Source organism: Sarcophilus harrisii, chromosome 2 (assembly GCF_902635505.1).
Source record: "Sarcophilus harrisii chromosome 2, mSarHar1.11, whole genome shotgun sequence".
Lineage (NCBI taxonomy): Eukaryota > Metazoa > Chordata > Mammalia > Dasyuromorphia > Dasyuridae > Sarcophilus > Sarcophilus harrisii.
Window position 1 is genome coordinate 520649001 of NC_045427.1, and position 19760 is coordinate 520668760.

At 43.0% G+C, this 19760-nt stretch overlaps 1 protein-coding gene across 1 annotated transcript; it reads left to right on the forward strand.

Annotated features, from left to right (window-relative positions):
- The first annotated feature begins 300 nt into the window (after window positions 1-300).
- Window positions 301-19547, forward strand: CILP (cartilage intermediate layer protein). The gene is made up of 9 exons (XM_023498063.2): window positions 301-364; window positions 2449-2614; window positions 5448-5561; window positions 6327-6596; window positions 9083-9262; window positions 12313-12627; window positions 13372-13480; window positions 13782-13939; window positions 16511-19547. Exons 2-9 carry the CDS (start codon window positions 2554-2556, stop codon window positions 18880-18882), a joined length of 3579 nt encoding a protein of 1192 aa, XP_023353831.1. The 5' UTR covers window positions 301-364; window positions 2449-2553; the 3' UTR covers window positions 18883-19547.
- The last annotated feature ends 213 nt before the right edge of the window (window positions 19548-19760 follow it).

The window sequence follows — 19760 nt, forward strand, 5'->3', positions numbered from 1 at the left end:
AAAACACAGAATTCCCCACATCCCCTTCCTCTGAACTGTTTGTGTTCCACAGAGCCCCTCAGCTCCCATGGGGACTGTCCTTTCCAGTTTCCAAATTCTATGATTCCAAAAACTCTTTATCCCACTGTTTGCAAAGTCTTTCCTGAAGGAGGGTCTGGATGTCAAATCATTGCCTCTGTGGGCTGCTGTGGGGAGGGGAGTGGGTGCTGAGGTTTCCTTAGGCTCAGATCTGGTTTCGGCTGCAGCTTCCCGTGGCTCTGTGCCACGAGCTGAGCCACCAGCTGTGCTATATAAGCCGGGCGGTCCAGCTGGCCTGTGTGAAGAAGGCACAGGACCTTAGCTGAGGAGCTGAGCTCAGGACTCTGTAAGTAATTGCTCTTCTCATCCCCATCCTCATCTCTGAGCACTGGACCCGCTCCCCACTCTCACTCTCAACTGCCTTTCTTTTTGCTGGAACTCAGGACCAGCTCTAAGTTCCCCCCTGGTATAAGACCCTACTTGATCAAGCTCATTTCTAGCTTGTTTGGAATTTGCGCACAATGAAACAGGAGCCTCCGTTTCTTAAGGGAAAGTGAAATGTCCTACCTTTATCCATCCTTTTATCTCCTTGTTTCTTTCTCCCTTTTCCTCCATTCCCCAGCCAAGCTGTCTCCTTTTGTTTGGTTCTGCTAGAAGCCTTGATACCTTTGTTAGAATCTCATTCTCTTTGTGATGTTCCCTGGAGCTGCTTTGTCCACTGGCTTCGGTTACACATGGAGGCAGGAAAGACTTTTAGTCGGGGGATGTGGTTAGGAAAGCTCACAGAGCTGCCAGAAGGGAAATGCTTTTTCCACAAGGTACCCGATGCTGCCTTGGTCTCTACAGAGAGGAGGCTCAGATTCAAGTCTGACAAACACTTGAGCCCCTTTGTTCCCCTCTGTCAGACTTCTACCTGGTCTTAAAGCAAATCATCCAACTGTGCTGTGATTTTTAGGTAAATGCCCACCTTGTCTCTCTGGGTCTGTTATCAAATTTGTAACTTGTGAAGGTGACACTAGAAACTTATTGGATTTCTAAAGCCCCCATCGAGTCTCAAATTCTATGAAATAGGTTTCTAGAACCAAGGGTGTGGTTTGAGTCTTCCTCATGGGTGGCTGTCACCCCTCCCTTCCCATCCGGCCTTCTCCATCTGGAATCTGTACCCCACCCTCTGCCCTCCCACCCCCCAGCTGTTTCTCCACCCTTTGAGTTGAGCTGGACTTTGGAAGTTGAAGCTAAGGATTTTTGAATCTCCCTCTGTCCCAGTTTTCCAGGAACCAGATAGATTTGAGTCTGGCCAAATCCCTGGGGAAGAGATAAAAATGTCTTCATGGGAAGATAGTCTACATCTCCCTTTACAACAGGTCTAATTTAGAATATGTTGAATAGTCTTTATTAAAAAATAAAATAAAAATTAAAAAACGACAAATCAAGAGTTCTCTTATTGGGACAGAAGGCATTCCTACATGCCTTGGCGGGACATGGAACATTTGGGAAGCAAGCCTGCTTTCACGCTCAGTCCTCTCAGCTCCCTATTATCTCACCCTCATTTCTTGCCTCCCAGTTTGGCCTCCAGCTTGGGGCTTCCCAAACAAAATGAATGAAATTTGTTCCAGCTGTAACCTATGTACATCTGGAAATAAATTCGTTGAGGGGTCTGTTTCTGATTCATTTGCCTTCCACACCGGTTGTCCACCCTCCCCAAGCTGTCCCAGTCAGTCCCTCCTGAGTGGTTAGGGGTAAAGATTGAAAGAACGAGATCTTGCATAGAAACTGTGTAGAGGCTACAGATTCAGCAGCCTCTTCATTTTGTGGGAAAGTGAGCACTGGGTCAGGAGTTGGGGTCAAGAAGCATAGTCTAAAGACCTTGAAGCCCTGTGGGGATTGAAGGTGTGTGTGGTGAGAGGGGGCGGAGAATCTGAGCACAGAGATTGGAGATGATAAATAATACACTGGAGTCTTGCAGGAAAGGGGTAAGGGAGGAGGAGAGGGGAGCTGATAAATCATTCAAAACAGTTTTCCTTTGGAGACCAGCTCTGGTTCTTTTGCTGAATGCTATTGGTACTAGTGAAGAGAATAATTCTAAGTGATCCTCTTGCTTCCAAATGCTGGCATGTGAAGGGCTGTGAACTGAGAAGCAATGGAGAACTTCAAGGAGAAATTGTGTGTGTGTGTCTGTCTGTCTGTCTGTACACGAGAGCACACACACTCATACCTGGAGGAGCAGGGATGGGGACTGCCATATCTGCTGGGTTTGACATGGATTAGGGAGGTTGGAGGGGGGATAAGAACAGTAGTCCTAGATGAAATGAGGAGAATATCTCACTCCAAATGCAAGATTTCCTCCTTCCCAACAAGAGAAGCTTTTCTCCCTTAAACCAAAAATACTCAGAGAATTAAGGAATCTAATAAAACCAACTTTCTTTACAGGTCACTGAATCTGGAGAGACTTTCGGGAAAGTTATATTTAGAGGAAGGACTGTCCAATCCAGAGTCACCCTTTCTTAACTCCCCATCCAGGGGCCAGAGGGAGCTATGGCAGTAGTGAAGATGTGGGTGGTCTTCCTCCTGATCCTGGAGGTCACCTTCGCAGTGGGTAAAGGCTAAGTATCCCCTATTTCCTGAGCATCACATGAGGAACAAAAATGTATTTTCTCTCCCTCTGCCAACTTCATTATTGAAGGGAAAAAAAAGAAAAGAAAATGAAAGCCCTAGTAACAAATATGCACCATCAAGCAAGCAAACAAAAAAATTGCATTGACCATGTCCAAAAGATATATGCTGCGTTCTGTATCCCAAGTCCATCTCCCTTCTTCAGGAGGGGGGTATCATGCTTCATCATCAAACCTCAAGAGTCCTAGTTGGCCACTGTATAAGTCTCCCACTTGCTGTATCAAAGGCCAGACCCAGTCATCTTCATGTCCGCTCTCAGCCCTTCCCCCAGTCAAGGAATGGCAAAGGATTCAGATGTTGGGGCTTGGCCCACTTTCTATTTTCACTTAAATTTGGATTCGGATGCCTGGTTTCAAGTAGGTGACATGTGCCCATCTTTATACAAGGAATCCTAATGAGCTACCTGGCCCCAAAGCCGATCCATCCTAGCCTCTGACATGAAGCTTTATCAGGCCATCAGGGGCAGCTAGGTGGCAAAGTGGAGAGTCAGAAGGGTCTGACTTTAAATTCGGCCTTGGCCAGTTGACTCTTCCTAGCTGTGTGACTCATCCCCATGCCTTGCCTCCCTCCCCCCAAAAGCTAGCTATCAATTAAAAATTTCTCTATACCCCAACTGCTTCCACTTCAGGGAAAGGAGCCCCTCTCGTCGGGCTCCTCAAGTCTCCTGGTTTTGCTAGGGCCTCCAGTTTCCTATTCAGGTGGGTGACAGGAATAAATGGTTTTAAAGAGCCCTTCCCATATTGCCATTCCCCCTGCAGCTTTCAGCACACAGGTGCTTGAACAAATGTTGTCTCAGCACCCCTTCCCCAACCCCCTCAGTTTCTTCCTTTTCCATCCTGACAGCTGGCAGCTTGAAAAGATGATTAAACATTTGGCAATCTGGGAGAAAATCAAATTAGTTTGATTAAAAAGAATTCCTATGCCTCAATTAAGCAAAAAAAAAAAATTCTAATTTGGGTTCTGAACATGAGAGTTAATTGGTTTTCAAAGCTGCTATTGCTACGCTACTGAGGCTGCTTACTGTCTTTGCTGCTCCCACTTCCCCCTCCCTCACACACCCCTATTCTGAACTGGGAAGACAACCTGGCTTCAAATCCCAGCTCTATGATGTATTTATCTGTGCGATTTGGGGCAAGTCCTTTGTCCCCTGCCTCAGCTTCCTCATCTGGGAAATAAGGTAGGAGAACTAGATAAGTCTCTAAAAGTCCATTTCAGACTCTAAAATCCACTTCAGCTCCAAATCTTATGACTTTCTATGATTATAAACATATGACTTGGATTAGTGAAGGCAAGGAGAGATGGCCTTCAATAACTAACACCCCCTTTGGAATTTAAGATGAGGCCCCACTGAAAAAATAGGTCCCTATGGATGGGGGCAGGGCAGGGAAAAGGGGACTATTTTTTAATCTTCAGTGTTTTGGCATTTGTATGAAGCCAGGCTTTCAGAAAAAAAAACAAAAAAAAACTTAAGCTGAAAGGTCAGAGCCAGTTCAGGCCAAATATTGGGGGATAATAATGCTGCTCAGAGACAGGTTCTCCAAACTCTTTCTCTTACTATTAGTGACTTTAATCCCTAGGACATTAATTGGGACATATGGAAAATATCCTTTTTGATCCTTAGGGTCCTCTTATATAAAATGAGGATACTAATAACCCTCTTCCCAAAGACTTATGGTGAAGACCAAATGAGATATTTCTATAAGGCACTTTGCAAAATTTAAAACATTATATAAATCTCCATTATCATCAGTCATTATCTAACCATTCCCTGAGGAAAGAAAGGGTGGTAGTGAAATAAGGGCTTTTAATGACCAGGAAATTTTAGTCTGAGCTTTGGTGCTGTCCCTTGCGGGTTATATGTGGTAATTATGATTCACCACTACTTGTTGGTTATAGAATCCTAGGTTTTCAGAAACCATCTCATCGGCCTTTTCCCTCATTTTACATACAGGGAAGGGGAATCTAAAATGGTGAAATGATCACACAGCTAAGACTAAAATCCAAATGCCCTGACTTGGGCCAGCATTATAATGTCACTGTCTCCCTTTGTTGCCATGTATTGTAAAGCAGTGTGGAAAGATGGGAAGGAATAATAGATATGCTGGGGTAGGTGCGCTGGCCTCCTGGGTACTTGTGCAGGAAAGGGAAGCCTGGTTGCACCCCGAGAGGCCCCACAGGATGTCAGGGACAGTGACATGTACAGGTGTGTTTGAGATCCTGCCCTTAGTTTTATTCAAGAACACTGGATGTGACGGCCAGGCGACCTGCATTCTAATCTCAGTTTTGCCACTAACTTGCTAAGTACTTTATAAGAACCTTGTAGTGTCTTCATTTACAAAAAGAAGGGATGAATTACATGATATCTGAGCTTCCTGTTAGGTCTAAAGAATGTCAAGATCAAACTTATTTAAAATGCAAATCTCTCTACAAAGTAGAACCCAGGAAGCCACAGTCAGTCACTAATACTTTAGTATGAATGAGTTTATTTAATTACTTTTTCCCATACAAGAGGGTAGCATGCAGATTCTGGGTGTTTGATGGAGACTAGTGGAATAAGAGAAGAAGAGGGTACAGAGAGGAAAGGAGGTGCTACCCAAGACTTCTAACTTCATAGACTTCACGATTTTGCTTGGGGAGACACGTTGGGAGTCTCAGAAGGATCTGCCTGACTCCTTATAATCACCCAGATGCCTAGTGCAAGGTCAGCTTCTCTTCCTACAGAAGTTACATCTTTGCACCCCTCACTTCCAATCTAGTGTCCGCTGCAGGCCCCGGGATGAGGCAGATGATGCTTTCCCAGTCTGTTCGGAGAGTGCAGCCAGGGAGGAAGAACCTCAACAATTTGGCCAAGCCTGCTGATCCCGAAGACAGTAAGTCACTGATATCTGTGGGTCCTCAACCTCTGGGCAGTGGGAGTCTGGGAGAAGAGGGATAAAAGTGGGTGGACAAAGGAGAAGACTCTTTCACAAGCTACTAAGTTTGTAGTAATAGCTGATAAGTAGAAAAGTGGTGACTAGAAAATAAGGACATACCTGCACTGGAATTAATTAGTCCAAAGGGAATAATAAAGGCACCATGCATTATTACTGTATTTTTATACTTTTTCAAAATGCTTTCTCTACAAAATTTTTAAAAAGTATTTTTTCATGTTTTAATATTATTTTCTCCAGTTACATATAAAACAATTTTTTACGTTTTTAAAATTTTGAGTTCCAAATACTCTCCCTTTCTCTCCACAATCCCCATTGAGAAGACATATGTAGTTTCTATAAAAGTCACATTGCAAAAGAAAATATATATTCCTCACCCCCAACAAAATTTTTTTTTAACAAAAGTATGTTTCAGTCTGTATTCAGACATAGGCATACATTCAAATGTATGCCATCCACATCCACAGACTATATTTTAGTTCTTTCTCTGGGTATGGATAGTATTTTTTATCATACTTCCTTTTGTCAAGATTAGGTGATCTCCCAGATCAGGAAAGACATATTCTTAGGCCATGAGACCAACAAGTGGTTTCAACGGGCTTAGGATCATATTGTTTCCTTCTTGTGCCCACCTCACCCCTCTTCTCCTCCCCCCCCGGCTCCATGATACCCAGCTGTAGCCTTACCTGTCTCTTGGTTACTCAGGTCCTGGGGAGTGGACAACGTGGTTCAACATCGACCACCCTGGTGGACAGGGTGACTATGAGCGGCTGGATGCCATCCGCTTTTACTATGGGGATCGAGTGTGCTCAAGGCCTCTACGGCTGGAGGCCCGGACCACTGACTGGATCCCTGTGGCTGGAACTGGCCAGAGGGTCCATAGCAGCCCTCATGAGGGTTTCTGGTGCATAAACAAGGAGCAGCTGCCAGGCAAGAACTGCTCCAACTACACTGTCAGATTCTTCTGCCCACCAGGTGAGTAAGGGATATAGCTTCCTTTGTTCTTTCTCTCACACCCATTCCCATTATGAGACTGAGAAAAATCCTTTCCCTGAAACAATGATAGCAAAAATATGGGACTCTGGATGGTTCAAGGGAACAGCAATGCCCGGAGAGTCAATCATCCACAGGTAGCCTAGTATTATAGAAACTTTTGGATCTGGGCCTCAAATGCTAACTTCAGTTATTTGCTTCCTATTTTATCTTGGAAAAGTCACTGTGTCTCATTAGGTCTGTTTTCTTTTTGGTCAAATAAGGGTGTTGGACTACATAATCTCTAAAAAAATTTCCAGCTCTAAAGCCTATGATCCAAAAGTCTTGCTCTGGAGTACAGATTTGCCTTCATCTTGCCTTGAACATGTACCAAGAGAATGCTGGGGGTTGGAGAAGGCAGCTTGTGAATAACTGAGAATGGCTTCAATTCAGTGGGTCTCTAGAGCTTTTCAAAACCTTTGCCCTGCTTGAACTCACAAATTGTACATTTTCGAGGCAAGCATTTATACCTCAGAAATCTACAAATGCTACAAATTGGGGCTTAGTTTATTGTTCTGTTGATTGTCTAGATTTAAGAACGGGATGAAGAAAAAAATGCAGATTAAATTTTAAAGTATGTGCTGCAGGATTTATTTTTCTTCTGGAAAGAAGTTTTGCTCTACATCTCTCATCTACCTATATACCATTCTCATAATGGAACACCAGATTCAATCTCTCAGTTTTACAAATGGGGGAACCCAGTAACTGTTTGGTACCAAGGATCTAGTACCTTAACCTCTAGTTCATATGATCAACTTAACATTGTCCAGACTTGGTCATTTTGTTCAACTTCTTCCCAGCTTGAGCCCTTGGTCAGTAAATCACTAAGGACTTTGCTCCCAAAGATCACAATATTTTGCAGTCACTGAGCGAGGAAGGTCACTTATTGTGACGATTACAAAACTGGTGGGCAGAGCCTAGACATAGTCCTATCTCCCCACCTCAGCCCATTGCTGCCCCTCTTGAAGGTCTTCCCCCTCTCTGGGCATTTTATACCATTTTTTTGTTTTAAAAATCCCTAATCAGACTGTCCACATTGTACAGCCTAATGCTAGGTTATGGAGAATAGATTGTTATGGTCTTCATGTAGTCTTCTGGCAAAGGCCAGTGACCCTCACTCACCAAGACTTTGGTGGAATGGGGGAATAGATGGAATCTCAATTCTAAGCCCTACTATAATTGATAATTATTCTGTATCCCATCTCTCTGGGCTAGGATACCCAGTTAGGAAGCCCAGGGATTGCCAATCTCTGTGAAGATATTCAGGTTTCTCCTATATGGGCAAGAGATAACAAATTGTTTTTTGTTTTGTTTTTGATTTTCTTTTTTTTTATTTGTTAAATTTTGTCTATTATAGTGATGAATTTATTTTTTCAATTAAGAAAAATCAATCTTTTCCACCCCATTATTGAGGAAAATAACAAAAGCCTTAAGAAATATGCATAGTCAAGCAAAAATCATGCCTGCATTGACCCCCCAAAACATATGCTTCATTTCAATCTTAGTCTATCATTACTCTGTATAGGGGTGGGTAACATGTATCATTGCCTAAACCCTGGAATCATTGTTAATCATTTAGTTGTTCAGACTTCTCAAGCCTTTCTAAGTTCTCTTTATGATGCTGTTAATGTATGAGCCATACTCTTAATTCTGCACAATTCACACAAGTCATACTATAATTCTCTGAGACTGTCCCTTTCATTATTTTTTATGGCCCTGACAATATTTTTTTACATTCACACATATTTGCTTGTTCACTCCCAACTACCAGGTACTCCATTAATTCTCACTTCTTTGACCCTGCAAAAAAAAAGTTGCCTTAAATATTTTTGTCCATATGAGCCCTTTCCCTTTTTCTTTTATGCTTAGCAATAGTATTGCTATTTTAGGGGCATAGTTCCAAATTGCTTTTTAGAATGGCTAGACCAACTTGTGAGCTCCACCAATGATGCAGTAATGTGCCTGTTTTCCTAGCATACTATTTTTAAAAGTGATGTTGTGCTCAGCAAATAATCACTTACTCTTTGCAAGAGTAGAAATAGACTACAAGGATAGATTTATGGATTCACAGAACCTCACTTTTGGAAGGAATCTCAGGGAAAGGAATCCAATTTGTATTTGGACCAGATTGTCTTCTACCACAACACATACTCTGTTCAAGTCACTGCCTTCCAACTTTAAGCAAGACCCTCGGTCTTTTGTCTTCTTGCTAGTAGCTCTCATGGACAATTCCCTTGGAGAACTATATTTCTTGGGGGAAAGTTGCATGGTGAAAGTGGGCTGTCTCCCAACTGGGGGTCTGTAGCAGATATCTTTTGAAAGGCTATGGGGAGGACTATGAACAGATATCTTTGGAGATGAAAGAGGGAAACGGGACATGGGGAGACAGGACAAAAATCGCTACTGATTCTAGTCGGGCTACCTTATAGGGTCTTTACGCCGAGAGACTGAGAGGATCTGGAGTCTTTGGTCCCAGTGGAGTGACTGCTCAGCCGCCTGTGGTCACACTGGTGTCCAAACCCGAACTCGGAGTTGTATGGTAGAGATGCCGCAGCTCTGCACTGAAGCCACAGAGGAGGGCCGGCTCTGTGTGAGCCAGGCCTGTCCAGGTACCAGCATCACACTCTATTCCTTCTTCTCCAGAGAAAGGGAAGGCAACATAAGATTGCTTCTTTAAGAGCTTTCTTTGTCAGCCCTTTCCTCCCCCTTTGCTAGTGCCTTCCCTTTGAAATTTCCTTCCCCTTATAGAATGTACATAGTTTGTTTGCATGTTGTATTTACCACTAGAATATAAGCTTCTTGAGGGCAGAATTTATATTTTTTTTCTTTCTTTGTATCCCTATCACCCTAGAACATAGTAGGGGTCTAATACATTCTGGTTGGCTGACATAAATATTCCAATCTGATGTTGTAATTTACTGGCAATTTACTGGACAAATCACTAGCCTTACCGTCAGGAAGACCCAAATTCAAATTCTACCTCATACATTTACTAAGTGCATAACACCTGGACAAGTTGCTCAACTCCCAGGCAGTTTTCCTCCTATGTAAAAAAGATTCATGAATGACATTTCATGGCACTGTTGTAACAACTGTAAAGATTTTTACATACTTTAATGTGTCATATAAATGTTAGTTACTATGAATGAATGAATGAATGAATAGCAGCTATATTAAGCCTTTACTATGCACAAGCTTGGTGTTAAGCATAGAAGGTACACATAGAAAAGGAAGATAGTTCCTGCTTTCAAGAAGCTCACGTTCAAATTAATAGAGAAAGGAAAAAGTCAGCTCAAAGTCAGATGGAAAGGTCCCATGATCATTGGGGTACAGTAGCAAAGCAGGTGGTCATGCCTCTTTTTTAAACGTCTTTTCCTCCAAGAAAATCACTAATGTCTGATGCTGGACCATCTGACAATGTCAATGTCTTTGGTGACAAAGACCTTCCTTCCTGGGTCTTCAGCTGTGACTGTAGCACCTGCAAGAGCAGCTCCCAGCTTGTATTTCTAGGGGGGGCTGCCTCCCAGGATGATGTCTATGGGCATTGAACTAGAAGCATTGCCTTTCCCGAGGTTCTTGGGTTCTGGTCTCCATTGGGGTCTGAGGACAGATGGTAATCAGGATGGTTATATTGGTTTGACCTGCTGGGTCCTTCCTGCATCCCATCTTTCCCTCAGGGCGCCTTATTGACTCAGCAAGGCTGACTTGCCTGATCTGCAGGTTATAGCTGTTTGGTAGCTAGTGAAGATGGCTGGACCCTTCTCCTCAGAAGTTTCTTCCCTGGATGATGGCTATATGGGCTATTCCTATTAGCAAACCTGCCTGTCAATGCGTGAATTTTTAATCTGAGTACCCATTATGTACAAAGGCTATCAGGAGCACTACTAAGGAAGATGGAGACAGCAGTCTTCAAGTTTTTGAAGACTTGTGTGAAAGAGGAAAAGCTTGTTTTGTTTGGTATAAAGAGAAAGGAGCAAGGAACAATAGGCAGAAAAGATAAAAGTAAATTTAGGCTTGATGAAAGGAGAAACTTTCTAACAATTAGAGAACTGTTCAAAAACAGAATAAATTGCATAGCAAAGTACATATTCTCTGTCACAGAAAATCTTCAAGGGAAATCTGGATGGCCACTTCTCAGGGGCATTGTGCAGGTGATTCTGGCTTAGGATAGATTAAACCAGATAACTTCAGAAATCTCTATCAACCCTAAATTTCTGTGTGTAAGTCTCTAGGCTCAAGGGCCTAGAATCTCCCAGTTGGAACAAAGCATGTTCTAACCTCCACTTGGAAAAAGAAAGTGCTCTCTGGGTCATTTGGCCTCTTCTTGAACATATTCAATGACAAGGACTGTTTACTGCTTCCCAAGGTAGTTTCTGATCTAATGGAAGAAACATGGTCCCTCCTCACAGGAAATTTGTCAGGTTGGTGAAATAAGGTACATACATATTTTTAAAAAAAGAATTACTCTGTAGTGATTATGATGATGATAATTCTAAGAAAAGTTCAAAATTCAAGATTTTAAAACGGCTTTCCACAAAAATCTATGAGGCCAATAATATAAGTAATATTACTTCCATTTTATAGATGAAAAAAATCAAGGCTTAGAGAACTTAAAGGACTAGGATTCAAACCCAGGGTATTTGACTTCAAGCCCAGTGTTAAATGTAAATTGAGGCAGCACAAAACTAATCCATACAAGATGGGCAGATGACAAGTAAAAAAAAGCTCTCCCTGGAGTAATATGAATCAGGGCAGCTCTCCCAGAAGCAGCTTGAGGTAGGAAAAAAAGAATACAGGAGTCAGAGAATCTGTTCTAGTCATCATTTTGCCACTATTTATTTATTTAACTACTTTCTGGGTCTCAGTTTTCTCCTCTGTTTGTACCAGATGATTTCTAAGGTCTTCACAAGTTCCAATATAGGATTGAAAGAGGGGAAAAGCATTGTCTGGTAGAAAATTGCCCCAATTTCATTTCCCTTCTTCACTTATCTCCTCCTGTCCCACCTCACTTCTTTCCCTCTAGGTAGAAGGAAAAATCAATCACATTAAATGCTTACTATGAACCAGGCACTATGTCAAGCACTGGGGATATAATTAATAAGAAGAAAGAGTCCCTGCTCCCAACAAGCTTACAATTTAATAGGGAAGATAACATGCAAACAAATATATACAAAACAAGGTATATATAAGTAGGAAATAATTAATCATGGAAAAGCATTGGAACTAAGAGAGGTTGGGTAAAGCTTCCTGTAGAAGATAGGATTTTAGTTGGAAGTTAGGGGAGAAAAGGGAACATTCCAGGCAGAGTGATTGCCCCAATCAGAGGCGGACAGAATCTTGTTCATGGGATAGCAAGAGGTGTCACTGAATCTAGGAGAAAGGTATAAGAAGACTGCAAAAGTAGAAGGGGACTAGGTTTTGAATGGCTTTGAATACCAAAAGAAGTATTTTATTTGCTGGCTCTGGTGACAATAGAAAGTTACCCAAGTTTAAGTGGGATGGGCTGCTGTGACATTATCAGCCTGACTTTTAAGAAAATCCCTTCAGGATTTTGGGGAGACTTGAGGCAGTAAAACCCACCAACAGACTTTTGCAGTAATCCAGTCCTGAGGTGATGAGGGCTATCAGCCCATGGTCACTGGGTTTTCTCTTCTTCCAGCCTGTGACATGTCATGCACCATGGGCCAGGTGAATGCTGATTGTGACGCCTGCATGTGTGAAGATTTCGTACTGCATGGGGTTATTTCTCTCCCTGGCGGTGGCCCCGCCACAGGAGCTACTGTCCATTTGCTGACCAAGACTGTTAAGCCACTGACCCAGACTGACAGTAATGGGAGGTTCCGAATCCCTGGCTTGTGCCCTGATGGCAAAACTGTTCTGAAAATCACCAAAGCCAAGTTTGCACCCATTCTCCTGACAATGCCCAAGACCAACAAGAAGATGGCCACTGTTAGTGCTGAGTTTGCAAGAGCAGGTAACCCATCTGATCCCTCTAGAGTTAGGAAATAGTCTTAAAATAAGAGTTCTCAATCTAGGATCCATGAAATTGTTTTTAAAAATATGTTTTTGATGACTATACTTCAATATAATTGAAACATGATTCTGAAGTTGAGAGGTCTTCTTAAGCTTCATCAGATTACTCTAAAAAATGGTAGTCAGTCATCATAGTTTCTTTGAGAGCCTTACATCATTACTTTGGAGTTTATAGAGGCTGTTGATCCCTGCCCAAGATGGTTATCCGGTCTCACTGGGAATCTTACAAGCTTCTCTAGCACCTCTAATACAAGAGTTCTTAACCTATGGCCTATCAACTTGGTTTAAAATATCTTTTGATAACTGTTTCACAAGAGTTGGTTTCCTTTGTAATCATGTATCTTAATTTTGTGCATTTAAAAACATTCGCCAGACTGCCAAAGAGGCCCAGAACACAGATACAAAAATGAGTAAGAGCCTCTCCTTTTGTGCCAAGTCGGAGGACAAAGGACCTGGTCAGGAGGAAATTGTAGCAAATATGGGTTCCGTCCCAGGCTAGGGGATTAATGAGGTAAGGAGGAGGTGAGGGTGGAGCTACAGGATGTAGGCCTTGGGTCTAGAAGTTCCAGGTAACCCAGGCCTGGTCTAGGAAGCTTCATGGATTATTCTATAATGTGTTTGGCTGAATGTGAATCAAAGCAAAAACATTCATTTTACAACTATAAAGGTTAATTTCCCCTCTCAGAGCTACCTTACATTGTGAAGAATCCAGAGACTAAGGCAAGGAAAACTGGACAGAGTGTGTCTTTCTGCTGTAAAGCCACAGGGAAGCCCAGCCCAGAGAAGTATTTCTGGTAAGAAGTAACACTCAGTTCTGTGGCCCCAGCCTGCAGCTGTCCCTTATGCTCTTCCCTCAGGGAAACCAGCACCTCCCTTGAGCTGTTCAAGAATGGTCTTTAAATTGACTTGTAGTGACTTGGGGAATTTATTTTTTGCCCTTCTTCCAGGGCTATCAATTTAATAATTGTTCCCTTTGTCCTTCCAGTATTTCCAGGGGCATGGTGGCTGCCACATAGTCGAGCAGATAGCTCCCAGAAAGGCGAATGGGTTGGGAAAGGAGGACCAGACTAGTTCAGTGTCTTTCACCCACTGTAGGTACCACAACAACACCTTGCTGGACCCTTCATTATACAAGTATGAGAGTAACCTGATATTGAAAAATCTGCAGAAGGAGCAAGCTGGGGAATATTTCTGCAAAGCCCAAAGTGATGCAGGAGTTGTGAAGTCACAGATTGCTCGGCTGACTATTATAGGTAAGTCTGAGGACAGTCCTCAACTTCCTGAGCATACTCATAGAAATGGATCTCCATTTACATTTTATTTTTCTAGATTTCATGCATGTAAAAAATGTTTTTTAACATTTGTTTTTAAAAGTTTTAAATTCCAAATTCTTTCTCTTTTCTTCCTCTCCCCTTCCCCTTACAAAAACAAGCAATTTGATGCAGATTACACATGTGAAATCATCCGCATACATTTTACATCCAGCTTTGATGTCTGGTTTTCTTCACAGTGAAATGTCAAGCTGAGAGGACAAATATGCTTCATTATACTCATAGGAGGGGAGGCCTGTTAGTGGGAGGCGAGGGGTGTTTTTCTTCTTTAAAATATAATGGTTCTCTCTGGAAAGGAGCCAGATGAGATTCAGTAAGGGCAAATGTCAGCTAATACACCTTAGAGGTAAATAGTCCATGCTATGTCTTAAAAAGACAGTCTCTATACAATCAATCTTGACCCTACAGGGGTCAACCCATTCACTAAGTCATGGAATACCAGAACTAGGGAAAGCTTATTAATTCCCCAAAGAAGTGCTTTTAAGACAATAACAGGAGGTTCAAGAAGGATATAAAGGAGTCAGAGATGATAGATCATAATGGCATTATTATTAGGAGCAGTCTTATAATTTCATTGGTGTAGTGAGTTGCCAGTGAGGAATTTCTTCTGTCAGTGCTGCTGAATACCTTTCCCTATAAATTGTCTTAGAGAGTTCCCTATTGCACTGAGAGATTAAGTAATTGCCCTGGGTCTCTGAGACACCGTGTGCCAGGGATAGGGAACATAAATCCAGGTTTTCTTGACTCTGAAGCTAAACTCCACTCTACTATACTACTCTACTCAATGAATTAGGGAATAAAAAAAAAAAAAAAAAAAAAAAAAAAAGAATAGCAGGATCAGATATTTGCAAAGTGCTTAATCTACAAAATGGTTTTCTACATACTTTAGCTTTACAACAAAGAATGAAGTAAGCTTGTGTGATTAATATTACTTGCATATTTGTTTTTGGGAAAACTGAAGCTAAGGCTAAGTGACTTGTTCAAATTATACAGCTAATGGGAAGCAGAGCTGATTCTGCAGTCCAGGTCTAATAATGCTGTTCAGTACTCCCTCAACTACATAGAAGTTGGGGGTAGATCCCTGACCCCTTGAAGTTGACAAAATGGAGGGCAACATATGCTTTCATAATGTATTATTCAGTGCCACTATAAGGAACAGAATGTGGAGGGGGGATGGAACACTGGTTATAACCCAGTGCAGTAGTTTTTACAGTAATAGAGTAAATATTACCAATAGTGGCAACATTCTGGGATAAAGGTCAGGAATATAGATTAATATAAATATACACAGACTTATACATATGTACATAGAGAGGAATACAATGAATATAATAAATTCAAAAGATATTGTGTAGGGATTATTTCTAGCAAAGAACTCAGGGGCCCAATTCTCCCAGAACAAATGCTTTGATATTAAAATCAAAGAATAGTAAATCATAAGTCTGTTGCTCAAGAGAACTATTCAGCTCTGCATACATATATTGTATCTAGGATATACTGTGACATATTTAACTTGTATAGGACTGCTTGCCATCTGGGGGAGGGGGTGAAGGGAAAGAGGGGAGAAGTCGGAACAGAAGTGAGTACAAGAGATAAATGTTGTAAAAAAAAAATTTACCCAGGCATGGGCTCTGTCAATAAAAAGTTATAATAAAAAAGAAAGAAAGAAAGAAAGAAAAAATAAGTTTGTTGCTAACTTGGGTTTTCTTTTTGGGAATACAGTTCCTTACACTGTACTGGCTTTTAGCAGTTTGAGGGAAAACATTTATTTATCAAATAAGCCTGAGGTCTCTGAAGGAGTCAATGTCTCCAAATCATGAATGACCTTCTCCTCATCTGCATGTTTGAAGAAAGACAGAGAGGAAACAGGAGCCTCTCATTCCATCTAAGACTGCTGAGTCCTCCCTAACATGGGGAATATAAAAAACATAGAATAAGCTCTCCAAAAAAGAAAACCTCCCTGTTGTCAAATGAGCAAGTAGGGGATTCTTCCAGGGTTCTGTTCATTATCAGTCCCTTTACACCTTGGAAAATGAGAAACAACACAATTTGTCCCTCTTCCTAACAATTCTTTCATATGTTCTTGGAGGTGAGCTTTAAATATGGATCACTTTATCAAGCTCTCCATTGTCAAGTTCCTAAAAACCAAAAGCTGATAATTGTTATGTTTTTTTCCTCTCAGTTCCCAAGACTCTCTGATGATGCCTGTCTAATATGGATAAATTAAGGCTGTCTATAGTACTTTATTACTTAAGTCTTAGTCCTTTTGTCTATAGGCATCAAAGGGAAACTTTCCGGAGACACAATTGAGCCACCTTCCCCTTAAATCTGAAGAATATGGGTTCTGTCTGTAGAGGAGGAGGGAGATCTTGGGGCCCCAGCTAGTGTTTAGTCTGAGTACTGTCTCTGTCCCAGGTGCTGGGATATAGGAAATGGAAATATATATAAATATGAAATAACCTTTTATGGAATTTACATCATTTGCCTTAACAGCGCCAAATGAGCCTTCTTGCAACCCAACGCCGGAGAGTTACTTCATCCAGCTGCCTCATGATTGTTTCCAGAATGCCACAAACTCCTTCTACTATGATGTGGGGAGGTGCCCAATCAAGACATGTGCTGGGCAGCATGACAATGGGCTCAGATGCAAAGATGCTACAGAAAGCTGTTGTGGAATCTCCAAGATGGAAGAGAGGGAGATCCAGTGTAGTGGGTACATACTCCCTACCAAGGTGGCCACACAATGCCGCTGCCAAAAGTGCACAGAGACAAGGAGCATAGTCAGGGGTCGAGCCAGTGCGGCCGACAATGGGGAGCCCATGAGGTTTGGTCACATTTACATGGGGAACCAAAGAATTAGCATGACCGGCTACAAGGGGACCTTCACCCTGCATGTGCCCCAGGACACTGAGAGGCTGGTACTCACCTTTGTGGACCGGCTGCAGAAGTTTGTGAACACCACCAAAGTGCTTCCTTTCAACAAGAAGGGCAGTGCAGTATTCCATGAGATTAAGATGCTCAGGAAGAAAGCACCAATTACCCTGGAGTCTACAGAAACCAACATCATCCCCCTGGGGGAGATGGATGGAGAAGATCCTGTGGCAGAGCTAGAAATCCCTTCCAACAGCTTCTACCGGCAGAATGGGGATCGCTATAGGGGTAAAGTCAAGGCCAGTGTGACTTTCCTGGATCCACGGAACATCTCCACTGCCACAGCCACCCAAAGCGACTTGAATTTCATCAACAATGAAGGAGACACATTCCCGCTCCGGACATATGGCATGTTCTCTGTAGACTTCACAGATGAAGCTGCCTCTGAATCACTTAACGCAGGCAAAGTGAAGGTACACCTTGACTCAGCTCAGATCAAGATGCCTGAACACGTGCCTGCGATGAAACTGTGGTCACTGAACCCTGACACGGGGCTGTGGGAGGAAGAAGGAGATTTCAAGTTTGAGAACAAGAGGAGAAACAAAAGGGAGGAAAGAACCTTCCTGGTGGGAAACATGGAGATCCGTGAAAGGAGACTCTTCAATCTCGATGTTCCCGAGAGCAGAAGGTGCTACATCAAAGTGAGGGCTTATCGGAGTGAGAGGTTCCTTCCCAGTGAACAGGTCCAAGGGGTGGTGGTCTCTGTAATTAATCTGGAGCCCAAAAGTGGCTTCTCATCCAATCCCAGAGCCTGGGGACGCTTTGACAGTGTCATCACGGGTCCCAACGGCGCCTGCCTGCCGGCCTTCTGTGATGATCGGTCCCCAGACGCCTACTCTGCCTATGTCTTAGCAAGCCTGGGTGGAGAAGAGCTAGAAGCTGTGGAGTCTTCACCCAAATTCAATCCCAATGCCATTGGAGTCCCCCAGCCCTATCTCAACAAGCTCAAGTACAGAAGGACAGATCACGATGATCCCAAAGTCAAGAAAACTGCCTTCCAGATCAGCATGGCCAAACCAAGGCCAAATACAGCGGAGGAGAGCAATGGCCCTATCTATGCCTTTGAGAATCTCCGGGAGTGTGAAGAGGCCCCATACAGTGCCCCCCATTTCAGGTTCTATAGGGTAGAGGGCGATAGATACGATTACAATACTGTCCCCTTCAATGAAGACGACCCCATGAGTTGGACAGAGGACTACCTGGCGTGGTGGCCCAAACCTATGGAGTTCCGGGCGTGCTATATCAAAGTTAAGATTGTGGGGCCTGTGGAAGTAAACGTGAGGTCCCGGAACATGGGGGGCACACATCGGCAGACAGTGGGGAAGCTCTACGGCATCCGGGACGTGAGGAGCACCCGGGACAGAGACCAGCCCAATGTCTCCTCTGCCTGCCTAGAATTCAAATGCAGCGGGATGCTTTATGACCAGGACCGGGTGGATCGCACCCTGGTCAAGATAATTCCCCAGGGCAGCTGTCATCGGGCCAGCGTGAACAGCATGCTGCATGAATACCTGGTCAACCACCTCCCCTTGGCTGTTAACAATGACACCAGCGAATACACCATGCTGGCCCCATTGGACCCTCTTGGGCACAACTACGGTATCTATACCGTCACCGACCAGGACCCCCGGACAGCTAAGGAGATAGCCCTCGGCAGGTGCTTTGATGGCACGTCTGATGGTTCCTCCCGAGTCATGAAGAGCAACGTGGGGGTTGCTCTCACATTTAACTGCGCAGAAAGGCAGGTAGGGCGGCAGAGTGCTTTTCAGTACCTTCAAAGCCCCCCAGCTCGGGCCACGGCAGGCTCCCTCAGAGGAAGAGGGGTTGGGAGGAGGCAGGAGAGGGAGAGTCAGCCTGGACAGCGGCGTCAAGGGGGACCAGTCTCTCTGAGATTTCCTGCAAGGGCTCAACAACAACAACCACTCACCAACTAGATCCTAGGGGTTTCCTTTACCGTGGAATATCTTATGGAAACATAGCACAAACTGCTACCAAGTTAATTTAAGTATATACATCCTGGTACAATTTGCTGTATGTTCCAGATGTTGTTGCTGTCTTTGTCCCATGCTAGCTGCAATTTATTCAGAAAGGCTATTTCAAGTCAAGTCCCCTCTAAACATACACACACACACACACACACACACCCCTCTGATAAAACCCGGGGGGCTACAAAGAACTTTTCTCAAGTGTGATTGACGTTAATCTCCTAAGGTACAACCCTCTCTAAAATGACAGATTTAAGGACAGACATAAGATAAATGATTGTGCCCTTGGATCAGTGGGACTGGAGTAAATCAAGCAAAGTTCATACCAATGGTAACAAGACAGAAGAATAAACCACAAGATTTTGTACTTGAAGTGTAAATAACTTATTTATTTCTTTGCTAGATATAGGGTGATTTGCATGAATTCTAGGCTGAGCTAGTGAGTAGTGTACTATAATCACAGGTCCTTTACTGCAGCTGTGGAAGATGACTATCTTGATTCCATAAATGCAGCTTTGCAAAAAGGGATACTACATTTTACTCTGCTTTTATTCAAGCTAAAACGCCAGTGTAGTTGAGGGCAGATTTAAATAAAGAGATATTTTTCACTTTGATTTGGCTCCCTCTCTTCTGTGTTTTGGCCATAAAAGCATTCACATGAAGGACCACGTAAGCCAGATGGCCAGCAAAGAATGACTGATTTCATTCCAGAGAATGTAAAGTTCAGAGTGGATTGAGAGGCCTGTGCTCTTACAGGGTTTAATTGGAAGAGTACCCCTTCCTCTGTAACAAACTTCCTCTGTACAAAGTACAACCACCCGAGTTCT

Excerpts from the sequence above, each read along its gene's own strand:
- CILP (XM_023498063.2), top strand. The coding sequence starts at position 2,554 with ATGGCAGTAGTGAAGATGTGGGTGGTCTTCCTCCTGATCCTGGAGGTC. Across the intron at positions 13,481-13,781 it reads AGCCCAGAGAAGTATTTCTG|GTACCACAACAACACCTTGC; the intron begins GTAAGAAGTAAC and ends CACCCACTGTAG. Across the intron at positions 13,940-16,510 it reads TGCTCGGCTGACTATTATAG|CGCCAAATGAGCCTTCTTGC; the intron begins GTAAGTCTGAGG and ends TTGCCTTAACAG.